This window comes from Piliocolobus tephrosceles, chromosome 15 (genome assembly GCF_002776525.5).
Source record: "Piliocolobus tephrosceles isolate RC106 chromosome 15, ASM277652v3, whole genome shotgun sequence".
Classification (NCBI taxonomy): Eukaryota; Metazoa; Chordata; class Mammalia; order Primates; family Cercopithecidae; genus Piliocolobus; species Piliocolobus tephrosceles.
In genome coordinates, this window is record NC_045448.1 from 21589724 (window position 1) to 21604500 (window position 14777).

The 14777-nt window shown below is 42.7% G+C and overlaps 1 protein-coding gene across 1 annotated transcript in view; it reads right to left on the minus strand.

Moving 5' to 3' along the window:
- The window catches only part of UBXN2A (UBX domain protein 2A), a 59847-nt gene that overhangs the window by 16601 nt on the left and 28469 nt on the right, over positions 1 to 14777 (minus strand). Inside the window, exons 3-5 of the mRNA XM_023230050.1 lie at positions 12122 to 12260; positions 6755 to 6861; positions 776 to 913 (exon numbers count right to left, since the gene is read on the minus strand). Coding sequence (XP_023085818.1) covers positions 776 to 913; positions 6755 to 6861; positions 12122 to 12260 — 384 coding nt within the window. The remainder of the gene's footprint in view (positions 1 to 775; positions 914 to 6754; positions 6862 to 12121; positions 12261 to 14777) is intronic.

Below are 14777 nucleotides of genomic sequence, written 5' to 3' on the forward strand. Positions count from 1 at the left end.
AAGGCAGAAGGATTGCTTGAACCAGGGAGGCGGAAGTTGCAGTGAGCCAAGATCGTGCCACTGCACTCCAGCCTGGGCAACAGAGTGAGACTCTGTCTCAAAAAAAAAAAGAACAACAACAAAAAAAGGAACAATAATATTCAAAAGCTAGCACATGTACTCATAGTGGTGAGTGAAAGGGAGAGAAAAGAACTTACCAACTGAATTCTGTCCATCAAGAGCCAAGCCTTTTTGATTTGAAAAAAACAAAAAAACCTCCAAGATTTTTTAGTGTGGTGCTGACATTTTTTTTTTTTTTTTGAAATGGAGTTTCACTCTTGTTGCTTAGACTGGAGAGCAATGGCACGATCTTGGCTCACTGCAACCTCTGCCTCCTGGGTTCAAGCGATTCTCCTGCCTCAGCCTCCTGAGGAGCTGGGATTACAGGCATGTGCCACCACGCCTGGCTAATTTTTTTGTATTTTTAGTAGAGACAGGGTTTCTCCATGTTGGTCTGGCTGGTCTCGAACTCCTGACCTCAGGTGATCCGCCCACCTTGGCCTCCCAAAGTGCTGGGAATACAGGCATGAGCCACTGCGCCCGGCCAGGCATTGTGAATATACACTTAGGTAACTACGACTTAGGAGTCCTCATAAAAATTAACATTAAAAAAAATCTAATTTCCAATGGGAGAAATGATAAGCTCTATTCATGTGGTCTACATGGGTAAAATAATGATAGACAGAATATTAGTTAAGCCTTGATCTACGGAAAACAAGACAACAGGCATACTTACCTTCCTAGTCTGTGACCCTGTCCTGAAAAGGGCTGGAACACAGGCTTTGTAGACAAACATATTTCATTTTTCTTGTCTTCAACTTTAACGTCCACCTCCTCTTTATCAAAAATTCCCTGTAATTCTGAAGGTAATTCCCTTGGAAAACAAAGAAATAAAATGATAAAGTTCCTGGGGTATTTTATTTCTCTGAAAAACATTCTGTACATACAAATAATGAATAATACGTAGAAATATACAGAAATAAGATATATAATATTCCCTACAATGAAATAACCAAATATATTCAAAACAATGTAGTTAAATAATATGAACAACACCAAAAACCCACAAGAACAATATAATTTTTAAGACCATAAGCTCATGAATAGCATGAGTTTTAATTATTATTATTTTTTATTGTGAAAACATATATTTTTTAAATTTTCTGTAGAGACAGGATCTTGTCCAGGCTGGTCTTGAACTTCTGGGCTCAAGCGATCTTCCTCCCTCAGCCTCCCAAAGTGCTGGGATTATAGGCGTGAACCACCGCCCCGCAACCAGCATGAGTTTTATAGCAGTACTAAAGTCATGAAATACTTGATGACTATATACTACACCAAGCTTGTCCGACCGGTGGCTTGGGATGGCTTTGAATGTGACCCAACAAAAATTTGTAAACTTTCTTAAAACATTATGAGATTTATGAGATTTTTTTGTAATTTTTTTAAGCTTATCGGCTATCGTTAGTATTAGTGTATTTTCGTATTTTATGTGTACCCCAAGACCATTCTTCTTCTTCCAATGTAACCCAGGAAGCCAAAAGACTGGACATCGCTGTTAACTAAGCAATTTGAGTTTTTTGTTTTTGTTTTCGTTTTTGATGGGAGTGGGATGGACAGGGTCTCATTCTGTTGCCCAGGCTGGAGTGCAGAGGTACAATCATGGCTCACTGCAGCCTTGACCTCCTGGGCTGAAGCGATCTTCCTGCCTCAGACTCCTGAGCAGCTGGGACTACAGGCCACCACGCCCAGCTAATTTTTGTATTTTTTGTAAAGATGGGGTTTCACCATGTTGTCCAGGCTGGTCCTGAACTCCTAGGCTCAAGTGATCTGCCCACCTCAGCCTCCCAAAGTGTTGGGATTACAGGCATGAGCCACCACGCCTGGCCAAAGGACAAATTTTAACAAATTCCAATAAAGTAGTTGATTTATTCTGATAACAGAAATCATACAAATTCATTTAGTATATATTTATGATTTCTGTACTTTTCATTTCTTTTTTTTTTTTTTGAGATAGGAGCTTACTCTGTTGCCCAGGCTGGAGTCCAGTGGCACCAACATGGCTCACTGTAGCTGCGACCTCTTGGGCTCAAGCGATTGTCCCATCTTAGCTTCCCGAGTAGCCAAGACTACAGGTGTGCGCCACCCGGGTGATTTTTTAGGTTTTTTTTTTTTTTTTTGTAGAGAAAGGTTCTCGCTATGTTGCCAGGGCTGGTTTAATTCCTGGGCTCAAATGATCCTCCTGCCTTTGCCTCCCAAAGTGCTGAATTACAGGCATTAGCCACCGCACCTGGCCTACCTGGCCTGTATTTTTGTGTATATAAGCCATACTTCAATAAGAAAGTTTAAAAAATATTTTAGTGAATAAATACCACTCTATACATACCGCAATTCTATGTAATTGTTTTATTTTTTTCTGTTTGAGTTAAAAGGCACTCAAAGAATGAGATAAAATATTCGCAAATCATGTATCTGATAAGGAATCTGTATTCAGAAAAAATGAAGAATTCTTACAACTCAACAAAAAGACAAATAACCCACCTGAAAATATAAACAGGCTAAGCACGGTGGCTCATGCCTCTAATCCCAGCAATGTGAAAGGCCCAGGCAGGTGGATCACCAGAGGTCAGGAGTTCAAGACCAGCCTGGCCAACATGGTAAAACCCTAGCCGGGTGTGGTGGTACATGCCTGTAATCCCAGCTACTTGGGAGACTGAGGCAGGAGAATCACTTGAACCTGGAAGGTGGAGGTTGCAGTGAGCTGAGATCATGCCACTGCACTCCAGCCTGGCCAACAGAGTAAGACTCTGTCTCAAAAAAAAAAAAAAAAGCAAAAAACTGGACAGAGGATTTGAACAGACATTTCTCCAAAGAAGATGTACAAATGGCCAATAAGCACATGAAAAGACACTCAACATCACTGGTCATTAGAGAAATGTAAATCAAAACAAGAATGACATACCCCTTCACAACCACTAAAATGGCTATAATTTAAAAAAACAGAAGCTAACATGTATTAGGATGTGGAAAACTGGAACCCTCATACATGGCTGGTAGGAATGTTAAATGGTACAGCCACTTTGGAGTACATTTGGGCAGTTCTTCATAAAGTTAACATAAGAGTTAATAATTCCACTCCTAGATTTATACCTGAGAGAAACGAAAACATATGACCACACAAAAACTTGTATATAAATGTTCATAGTAGCATTATTCATAATAGCCCAAAATGTGAAAATGAGTTGAACAGGCAAATACATAGAGACAGAAATCCATAGAGATAGACACAAAGTGGATTCATGGTTATGTTAGAGCTGCAGTGAAGGGAAAAATGGAGAGTGACTTCTAGTATCTGATTTTTTTTTTTCTTTCAGCAATATATTTGGCTTTTGGGGGTGATAATGATATTCTGAAATTAGACTGTGCTGATGACTGTAAAACTCTGTAGACATATTAAAAATACTGAACTACATACTTCAAAGGGATGAATTTTATGGTAGGTTACTTATATCTAAACAAAGCTGGGTTTTTTTTTTTTTTTTTTACATAAGAAAATAGTCGGCCGGGCGCGGTGGCTCAAACCTGTAATCCCAGCACTTTGGGAGGCAGAGACGGGCGGATCACGAGGTCAAGAGATAGAGACCATCCTGGCTAACACGGTGAAACCCTGTCTCTACTAAAAACAATACAAAAAACTAGCCGGGCAAGGTGGCGGGCGCCTGTAGTCCCAGCTGCTCCGGAGGCTGAGGCAGAAGAATGGCGTAAACCTGGGAGGCGGAGCTTGCAGTGAGCTGAGATCTGGCCACTGCGCTCCAGCCTGGGCCGCGACAGAGCGAGACTCCGTCTCAAAAAAAAAAAAAAAAAAAAAAAAAGAAAATAGTCAAAAATATTTTTCATAGTGGCAAAGTTTAAAATACTTGGCTGGGCATGGTGGCTCACGCTGGTAATCCCAGCACTCTGGCAGGTTGAGGCAGGAGGATTGCTTGAGCTCGGGAGTTTGAGACCAGCCTGGGTAACATAGCAAGATTTCATCTCTACTAAAAATTAAAAAAAAATTAGCTGGGCGTGGTGACACACACCTACAATTCCAGTTATTTGGGAGGCCGAGGTAGGAGGACCACTTGAGATGGGGAGTTTGAAGCTGCAGTGAGCTATGATCATGCCACTGCACTCCAGCCTCAAAAAACATAAAAACAAAAAACTCTATGTTGCCAAGAACATTTAAGTATATATAAAAATTATGGGGCACTGTTGTGATAAAATAATATTCAGATATATTGAAATATTTGATGATGATTTTAAAATTGTTTTAAAAATAAATGTACATGTAGTATATATATGCATCTATGGACAGAAAGGATAGAATGAAATTCAACAAAAATGTTAATAATAGTTACTTCTGAGTGGTTAAATTATAAATGATTTTTAAGTTCTTTTTTTTTGAGACAGAGTCTTGCTCTGTCACCCAGGCTGAAGTGTAGTGGCACCATCTTGGCTCACTGCAACCTCTGCCTCCTGGGTTCAAGCAATTCTCCCTGCCTCAGCCTCCGAAGTAGCTGAGATTACAGGCGCCTGCTACCTTGCCCGGCTAATTTTAGTATATTTTAGTAGAGATGGGGTTTCGCCATGTTGGCGAGGCTGGTCTTGAACTCCTGACCACAGGTGATCCACCCACCTCGGCCTCCCAAAGTGCTGCGATTACAGGCATGAGCCACAACGCCTGGCTGATTTTCGAGTTTTTTTTTTTTTTTTTTTTTTTTTGAGACGGAGTCTCGCTCTGTCACCCAGGCTGGAGTGCTGTGGCCGGATCTCAGCTCACTGCAAGCTCCGCCTCCCGGGTTCACGCCATTCTCCTGCCTCAGCCTCCCAGGTAGCTGGGACTACAGGCGCCGCCACCTCGCCCGGCTAGTTTTCTGTAGTTTTTTTTTTTTTTTAAGTAGAGACGGGGTTTCACTGTGTTAGCCAGGATGGTCTCGATCTCCTGACCTCGTGATCTGCCCGTCTCAGCCTCCCAAAGTGCTGGGATTACAGGCTTGAGCCACTGCACCCGGCCTCGGGTTCTTAATACTTAAAAAAATTTTCTAGACCAAGCATGTATAATACTTAAGATTCATAAATACATAGTAAACATTACAATTTTTTTTTTTTTTGAGATGGAGTCTGGCTCTGTTGCCCAGGCCAGGGTGCAGTGGTATGATCTCGGCTCACCACAGCCTCTGCCTCCCGGGTTCAAGCGATTCTCCTGCCTCAGCCTCCTGAGTAGCTGGGACTAACAGGCACGTGCCACCATGCACGGCTAATTTTTGTATTTTTAGTAGGGATGGGGTTTCACTATGTTGGCCAGGCTGGTCTCAAACTCCCGACCTTGTGATCTACTGGCCTCAGCCTCCCAAAGTGCTGGGATTACAGATGTGAGCCACCGTGTCTGCCAACAATTTTTTTTCTTTTAAAATTTTTATTCATTAACCGGGCAGCCTGCCAAGCCAGAGAAGGGTCAGAGAGAGTTCTACCATGACCATTTTAAAGACTTTAAAGATATTTAAACATAAATATTAAATAATAAAGAAAATGAGGTATTAGAAAATACTTAGTAAATTAAGTAAGATTTGGGTTGATCAGAATTCAAGTTCCTAAACTTTCTTCAAAATTATAGTTGTTGGCTGGGCGTGGTGGCTCACGCTTGTAATCTCAGCACTTTGGGAGGCAGAGCAGGCAGATCATTACTTGAGGTCAGGAGTTTGAGACTAGCCTGGCCAACATGGTAAAATCTTGCTCTTTACTAAAAATATAAAAATTAGACGGGCACCGTGGCAGGCACCTGTAATCTCACCTACTCGGGAGACTGAGGCACAAGAATCACTTGACCCCAGAAGGCAGAGGCTGCATTGAGCTGAGATCATGCTACCGTACTCCAGCCTGAGTGAAAGAGCGAGACACCATCTTGAAAAAAACCCTGTAGTTGTGGTTCTCTTAAGAAAATTCATCTTATAAAGATGTGAATGTACAAAAGAAAAAGTGTATCTGTGAATGTGTAGGGGGTGTGTGAACATTAACATGGATTCTTTCACACACACACACAAAAAAATGCCTAAAGTATCTTCCTATTACAAAGATTACTTACCCCACCTTGTTTTGTTTTGTTTTGTTTTTGAGATGGAGTTTTGCCCTTGTTGCCCAGGCTGGAGTGCAATGGTGCAATCTCGGCTCACTGCAACCTCTGACTCTTAGATTCCAGCCATTCTCCTGCGTCAGCCTCCCGAGTAGCTGGGATAACAGGCATGTGCCACCACACTTGGCTAATTTTGTATTTTTAGTAGAGATGAGGTTTCTCCATGTTGGTCAGGCTGGTCTGGAACTCCCAACCTCAGGTGATCTGCCCGCCTCGGTCTCCCAAAGTGCTGGGATCACAGGTACGAGCCACCATGCCCGCTGCCCCCCATCCCCCCTCCTTTTTTTTTTTTGTTGGAGACAGGGCCTCGTGCTGTTGCCCAGGCTGGAGTGCAGGGTGCAAGCATGTCTCACTGTAGCCTCCATCTCCCAAGTGCAAGCAATCCTGAGTAGCTGGGCTGGCTGGGTAATGTTTTTTTTAAGTAGAGATAAGGTCTGGCTATGTTACTACCCAGGCTGGCCTTGAACTCCTGAGCTCAAGCAATCCTCTCGCCACAGCCTGCCAAAGTTTTGGGATTACAGGCTTGAGCCACCACACCTGGCTACTCACCCCTTTTTGATGGAGTTCAAAAACTGCTGACTGGCACCATCGGAATAACTTCTGAAATCATCGTTGACGGTGAATCCGTTTTTCCATAATTTTATATTTACATCTACCTGCAAAACAGTAGCAAACAAAATGCATCATGTTAATAAAATGTAGTAGGATTGAAAGTTCTTTGAAAATTTCTTCTATCACTATTCAAGCTGGGTGGGGTGGTTCACTCCTGTAATCCCAGCACTTTGGGAGGCCAAGGCAGGACTGCTTGAGCCTAGGAGTTGGACACCAGCCCTGGCAACATAGCAAGACCCAGTTTCTACAAAAAATTAAAATCATTGATATGGTTTGGCTGTGTCCCCACCAAAATCTCAAGTGGAATTGTATCTCCTAGAATTCCCATGTGTTGTGGGAGGGACCAAGGGGGACATAATTAAATCATGGGGGCCCATCTTTCCCATGCAATTCTTGTGATAGTGAGTAAGTCTCACAAGATCTGGAGGGTTTATCAGGAGTTTCCACTTTTGCTTCTTGCTCATTTTCTGCTGCTGGTGTCATGATCATGAGACTTCCCCAGCCATGTGGAACTGTAAGTCAAATTAAACTTCCTTTCTTCCCAGTCTCGGGTATGTCTTTATCGGCAGCATAAAAATGGACTAATACAACTGGCTTCATAAACATTAAAATATAAGGGGGAGGTGATGTTGGGCGAGGCACAGAATTGAGTGATCAGGAGAGAGAAGAACACTCAGGATTATAGATTCTAGAGCAAGAGCAGTAGAGTTCCCCCAGTGGACAACCAGTCCGCTGAAGGAAGGAGGGTTTCACCACAGTCTTCTCTTAGAAAAATTTTAACTGGTGGGCCAGGCATGGTGGCTCTCGCTTATGCTGTACAGTTGTATGGTATTTATACTTTTACAGATACAAATAACAATTGATTTAATCCCCAATTGTAACATAACTATGTTAGAAGAATGGGAAGAGGTGATTTGGGGAGAAGGGGAAGGTAGAAAAAGAGCTAAATCCTTATTATCTATAATACAAAGTGAATACATAATTCAAAAATCTGAAAAATCAAGAACTATCACTATTAGCATATTATCAGAAACAGAAAGCTCGTGTCAGTAGAAATACCTAAGAATTATAACTTGTTGCCTCTGGAAAGTAGATGTGGCCGGATGCAGTGGCTCACACCTGTAATCCCAGCACTTTGGGAGGCCAAGGCAGGTGGATCACCTGAGGTCAGGAGTTCAACACCAGCCTGACCAATATGGAGAAACTCCGTCTCTACTAAAAATACAAATTAGCCAGGCGTGGTGGTGATTGCCTGTCATCCCAGGCTGAGGCAGGAGAATCGCTTGAACCTGGGAGGCGGAAGCTGCGGTGAGACAAGATCGCACCATTGCACTACAGTCTGGGTAATAGGAGTGAAATGCCAACTTAAAAAACAAAAAAGAAAGTAGATGCTAGGGCCAAGGAGTAACAAGCCTGCTACTTTTCAACATAAGCCTTTTACAACTAATAGATTAAGTTTTAATTTAAAAACCAAATCAGAGTGAAGGGATTTTTCATAAATACTTTTTTAAATGTCTCAAGTCAAAAAATCAGCTGGGGTCTCATAATTGGTACCGCTCACAGTCTGCTTCGACATGTTATTTTGATTGAAATGTTTTTTTAAAAAACCAAACCTCTTACAGTTATGCAGTTAGGAAAAGAAGTATTTTAATAGCCTTCCCAGGATATTCTTTGACACTTCATCAAAATTTAATAAGTAGTAGTAGTATCTCAAAAGTTAGTTGAGAATCTGAATGTGGAATCTGAAACTTACCAACCATCTTTTCATATACTTGTTACATTAAAATATTTTAATATATGTGATTCTTTGGCTCTTTTACTCATGCATTGCTTTATAACATCATATATTGGTCATTTGGAAAATACTGGTTTTCTTAATTACGCAGATCTTCCAACTGCTGACACATTTAATTATATAATAAAATTTATATTTATCAAAATGACACTAATCTCACTAGGAAATTCCTTAAGTTTTGAGAAACTGTCAAGGTATGGTGGCTTTCTTTTTCTTTTCTTTTTTTTTTTTTTTTTGAGACAGTCTTGCTGTGTTACCCAGGCTAGAGAGCAGTGGCACGGTTTTGGCTCACTGCAACCTCTGCCTCCCAGGTTCAAGCAATTCTCATGCCTTAACCTCCTGAGTAGCTGAGATTACAGGTGTGCATCACCAAGCCCAGCTAATTTTTTGTATTTTTTAGTAGAGAAAGAGTTTCGCCATGTTAGCCAGGCTGGTCTTGAACTCCTGGCCTCAAGTGATTCACCCACCTTGGCCTCCCAAAGTGGTGGGATTACAGGCGTGAGCCACCAAGCACAGCCTATAGTGGCAATTTTCTAAAAGTGTTATTTTCACTTAAAAAGTTGGTTAAGGCCAGGCGCGGTGGCTCATGCCTGTAATCCCAGCACTTTGGGAGGCCGAGGAGGGCAGATCATAAGGTCAAGAGATTGAGACCATCCTGGCTAACACAGTGAAACCCTGTCTCTACTAAAAATACAAAAAAATTAACCAGGCGTGGTGGCGGGCACCTGTAGTCCCAGCTACTGGGGAGACTGAGGCAGGAGAATGGCGTGAACCCGGGAGGCGAAGCTTGCAGTTAGCCGAGATCACACCACTGCACTCCAGCCTGGGCGACAGAGCGCGACTCCGTCTCAAAAAAAAAGTTGGTTAAATAAAAATGTATCATTTTCAACAGCTACTATAAGTTGTTTTCCTTGAAGTGTCAGGCTCAATTCATTCATTATTAGAAACTATCTACCAGGCAGGGCCGGGCACGGTGGCTCATGCCTGTAATCCCAGTACTTTGGGAGGCTGAGGCGGGTGGATCACGAGGTCAGGAGTTCGAGACCAGCCTGTCCAACATGGTGAAAACCCATCTCTATTAAAATGTAAAAATTAGCCAGGCAAGGTGGTGCATGCCTGTAATCCTAGCCACTGGGGAGGCTGAAGCAGGAGAATGGCTTGAACCCAGGAGGTGGAGGTTGCAGTGAGCCAATTGTGCCACTGCACTCCACCCTGGGTGACAGAGCAAGACTCTATCTCAAAAAATAAAAAAATAAAAAATAAAAAAATAAAAAAAAAGCCAGACGCGGTGGCTCACACCTGTAATCCCAGCACTTTGGGAGGCCAAGGCAGGTGGATTGCAAGGTCAGGAGCGCGAGACCATCCTGACTAACACTGTGAAACCCTGTCTCTACTAAAAATACAAAAAATTAGCCAGGTGTGGTGGCGGGCGCCCATAGTCCCAGCTACTTGGGAGGCTGAGGCAGGAGAATGGTGTGAACCTGGAAGGCGGAGCTTGCAGTGAGCCGAGATTGCACCACTGCACTCCAGCTTGGGTGACAGAACGAGACTCTGTCTCAAAAAAAAAAAAAGAAAATATCTGCCAGGCCAAGTGTGGTGGCTTACGCCTGTAATCCCAGAACTTTGGGAGGTCAAGGTAGGCAGATCACAAGGTCAGTAGTTTGAGACCAACCTTACCAACACGGTGAAACCCCATCTCTACTAAAAACACAAATCATTAGCCAGGCATGGTGGTGCGCACCTATAATCCCAGCTACTAGGGAGGCTGAGGCAGAAGAACTGCTTGAACCTGGGAGGCGGAGGTTGCAATGAGCTGAGATCGTGCCATTGCACTCCAGCCTGGGTGACAGAGCAAGTTGGAATATCCACCGTCTGTATGTAAACCATTCTTTCTTGCAGAAACAATATGCCATAAAAAAGCAGTTTGTTGATCTCAAATAACTGCACCTTTCCTTGAGACACTTCTGTATATTGTAGAAATACTTTATAGTTCGCATTTTGTCACACAGAATATTAAGATGTGTATTCAAGGTTTGAGATACACAATTAATTAATTAATTAATTAATTAATTAATTAATTAATTTATTTATTTTGAGACCGAGTCTAGCTCTGTTGCCCAGGCTGGAGTGCAGTGGTGCAATCTCGGCTCACTGCAATCTCCACCTCCCAAGTTCACGCAATTCTCCTGCCTCAGCCTCCTGAGTAGCTGGGACTATAGGCATGCGCCACCATGCCCGGTTAATTTTTGTACTTTTAGTAGAGACAGGGTTTCATCATGTTGATTAGGCTGATCTTGAACTCCTGACCTCATGATCTGCCCGCCTCAGCCTTCCAAAGTGCTGGGATTACAGGCGTGAGCCACCACGCCTGGCTGAGATACAAAATTTATAAATTCTACTGCTTCATCAAGGACATTCTTAATTAAAATCAGTTTTTTTTCCACCTTGGAAGTATACGCAAAGAATAAAGTACAGGTTGAATATCCCTTATCTGAAATGCTTGGGACCAGAAGGGTTTTGAATTTCAGATTCTGAAATATTTGCTGGTTGAGCTTTCCAAATTCAAAACTCAAAATCTGAAATGCCCCCAATGAGCATCTCCTTTGAGCATCATGTCAGCACTAAAAAAATTTTGGATTTTGAAGCATTTGGATTTTTGGATTCGGTGGATTTGGGATGCTAACCTGTAACTGCCAGCAGTTTGTTGCCACTGCCTTGATTCCTGCTAAGGTGTTGCAGTTTTACCCACCACTACTTTTGCAATATCAGTGCAAAATGAACAATTAGTTTTTTACCTTACCTACCCTTACCTTACCAGTCAGGGTCTCACACTGTCACCCAGGCTGGAGTACAGTGGTGTGGTCATGGCTCATTGCAGCCTCAAACTCCTGAGCTCAAGCAATCCTCCCAACTCAGCCTCACAAGAAGCTGGGACTACAGGCACATGCCACCATGCCCAGTTAATTTTTTTATTCTTTTGTAGAGATGGGTCTTGCTTTATTGCCCAGACTGGTTTTTAACTCCTAGGCTCAAGTGATCCTTCTGCCTCAGCCTCCTAAAGTGCTGGGATTATAGGTGTCCCTAGCTTGTGAACATAGTGAAAAAGGGAAATAATATCTATTATGAAAACAGTTTTGGCCTCATAGCTATAATCCCAGCACTTTGGGAAACCAAGGCGGGAGAACTACTTGAGCCCAGGAATTTGAGACCAGCCTGGGCAACAAAGCAAGACCCAATCTCTACAAAAGAATAAAACAATTAGCTGGGCATGGTGGTGTGTGCCTGAGCTCCAGGCTACCCAAGAAGGCCGAGGCAGGAGGACTGCTTGAACCCAGGAGCTTGAGGCTGCCGTGGGCCAAGATCGGATTGAGCCACTGCACTCCAGTCTTGGTGACAGAGAAAGACCTTGTCTCAGACAAACAAAACAATTTTGACCTTAGGGACCCTCTAATAGATCCATATATTGAGAAACACTGGAAGAAAAACAAAAGTAATAGACATTTATTTACCTGTTTTTTCTGTTCAGTGGGAGACACGCATTTGGAACCAACCTTCTGAGCTTCCTCAAAAAGGCTATCAACAAAATATTCACAATTTGATTGTTGATTATTACTAAGAGGTTGATTATCAGATCCTGTTTCACAAACCCTAAATAAGATAAAGAAAAACAGGCACTATTAACTATTAGGTCTCTAAAAATTTACTTATTTTGTTCTAGTTAAGGATATTGAACTTAGATGCTATGTGCATGTCTGTAGTTCAGGCCCTCTTCTAAGTTAATATAACCTTGGGGAAGTCATTAACCCCTTTTTAGTTCAGAGCAGGGTTTTCTCAACTTCAGCTCTATTAACATTTAGAAATGAATAAGGCTTTGCTGTTTGAGGTGTCCTGTGCCTTGGAGATTGGGATCCCCAACCCCTAGGCCCATAGCCTGGCAGGAACCAGGTCGCACAGCAGGTGGTGAGTGACAGGTGAGCAAGCAAAGCTTCATCCGTACTTACTGTCACTCCCATCGCTCACATTACCACCTGAGCTCTGCCTCCTGTCAGATCAGTGGTGGCATCAGATTCCCATAGGAGCATGAACCTGTGAACTGAGTATCCAAGGGATCTAGGTTGCATGCTCCTTATGAGACTCTAATGCCTCATGATCTGTTGCTGTTTCCCATTGCCCCCAGATGGGACCATCTAGTTGCAGGAAAACAAGCTTAGGGTTCCCATTAATTCTACATTATGGTGAGCTGTATAATTATTTCATTATACATTACAATGTAATAATAATAGAAATAAACTGCAAATAAATATAATGTGCTTGAATCATCCCAAAATCATCTCCCCTTTCCCCCCACAGGTCCATGGAAAAACTGTCTTCCACAAAACCAGTCACTGGTGCCAAAAAAGTTGGGGATCACTGTTGCAGATGTTTAACAGTATCCTTGGCCTTTACCCATGAGATACAACAAGTAGGATCCTCATCCCTGGCCCATCCCCAGTCCCCAGTGTTATAATAACCAAAAACATCTCTTCACATTGCCAAATGTGTCTAGGTGCAAAATCTCTCCAGGTTAAAAACCACTGGTCTGGAGTAAAAAATGTGTGGTGTTTTCTTTGTTTTTTGAGGTTTTTTTGAGACAAGGTCCCTCTCTGTCGCACAGTCTGGAGTGTAGTGGCGCGATTTCAGCTCACTACAGTTGCAACCTCCAGGGCTCAACCAGTCTTCCCACTTCAGACCCCCAAGTAGCTGGGACTACAGGCTTGCACCACCATGTCCAGCTAATTTTTTGTAGAGACGGGATTTCACCATGTTGCCCAGGCTGGTCTCAAACTCCTGGGCTTCCGTGATATGCCTGTCTTGGCCACCACAAAGTACTGGGATTACAGGTGTGAGCCATCGCTCCTGGCCAAAATGTGTTATTTTTAAAGGGTTCAAAATGGCTTTAAAAGGGATTACTACACATTTTTTGGTAACAGAAAACACTCTTGAACTAAAGGGGATAATGCATCAGCAACAATTGCATTTTTGCTCCTTTGCACACTTCAGAATATTTCCCACTGAAGACTTTATTTATAGTGATTTATTTGTTTATTTTTGAGACAGAGTCTCATTCTGTCACCCAGGATGGAGTGCATGATCACAGCTCACTGCTGCCTCAACTCCCTGGGCTCAAGTGATTCTCCCCCAAGTAGCTGGTTCTATAGGCGCACATTGCCACAGCTGGCTGAGTTTTAAGAATGTTTTGGAGAGGCCGGGCACAGTGACTCCTGCCTGTAATCCCAGCACTTTGGGAGGCTGATGCGGGTGGATCACGGGGTCAAGAGATCAAGACCATCCTGGAAAACATGATGAAACCCCGTCTCTACTAAAAATACAAAAATTAGCTAGGCGTGATGGTGCATACCTGTAGTCCCAGCTACTCAGGAGGCTGAGGCAGAAGAATCGCTTGAACCTGGGAGGCGGAGGCTGCAGTGAGCCAAGATCATGCCACGGCACTCCAGCCTGGCGACAGAGTGAGACTTCGTCTCAAAAAAAAAAAAAAAAAAGAAATATTATCTAAGATTCTGTTTGCTAGAAAAGATGGTTTCTGGTTGTTCTCTTTTGAAATCACATTGGAAATTTTATAAAAGTACAGAAATATGATTTCTCAAATTCTATAAATAATAACAATCATACTTTTATACCTCTTATACTGTGCCAGGAAATATAAGTCAGAAACTGTTAACTTACCACCATACTACTCTGTCTCCCAAGTCTGTGATCCTAACCATGACATCTTATAAAGAACTATTCTAAGTACCTTATGTGTGCCAACTCATTCAAATCCTCACAATGACCCTAAAAGGTAGGTATTATTTTTATCCCCATTTAATAGATGAAGAAAAAGCTTAAGTAATTTGCCAGAGACCACAAAGCTATTAGGAGGCAGTGCTAGGAACTGAACTCAAGCTACCAGTGCCTCTGCTCTTAATCACTATGCTAGATTGTTGTGGAAAACAGCCATCACTGAGCCTTGGCGTGGTGGTGCACGTCTGTAGTCACTTGAGGAGCATCACTTGAGGCCAGGAGTTTGAGGCTGTAGTGTGCTCTGACTGAGCCCACTAGAATGCAGTGACTAACCACTGCATTTTAGCCTGGGCAACATAGTGAGACCTTGTCTCTTTAAAAAAA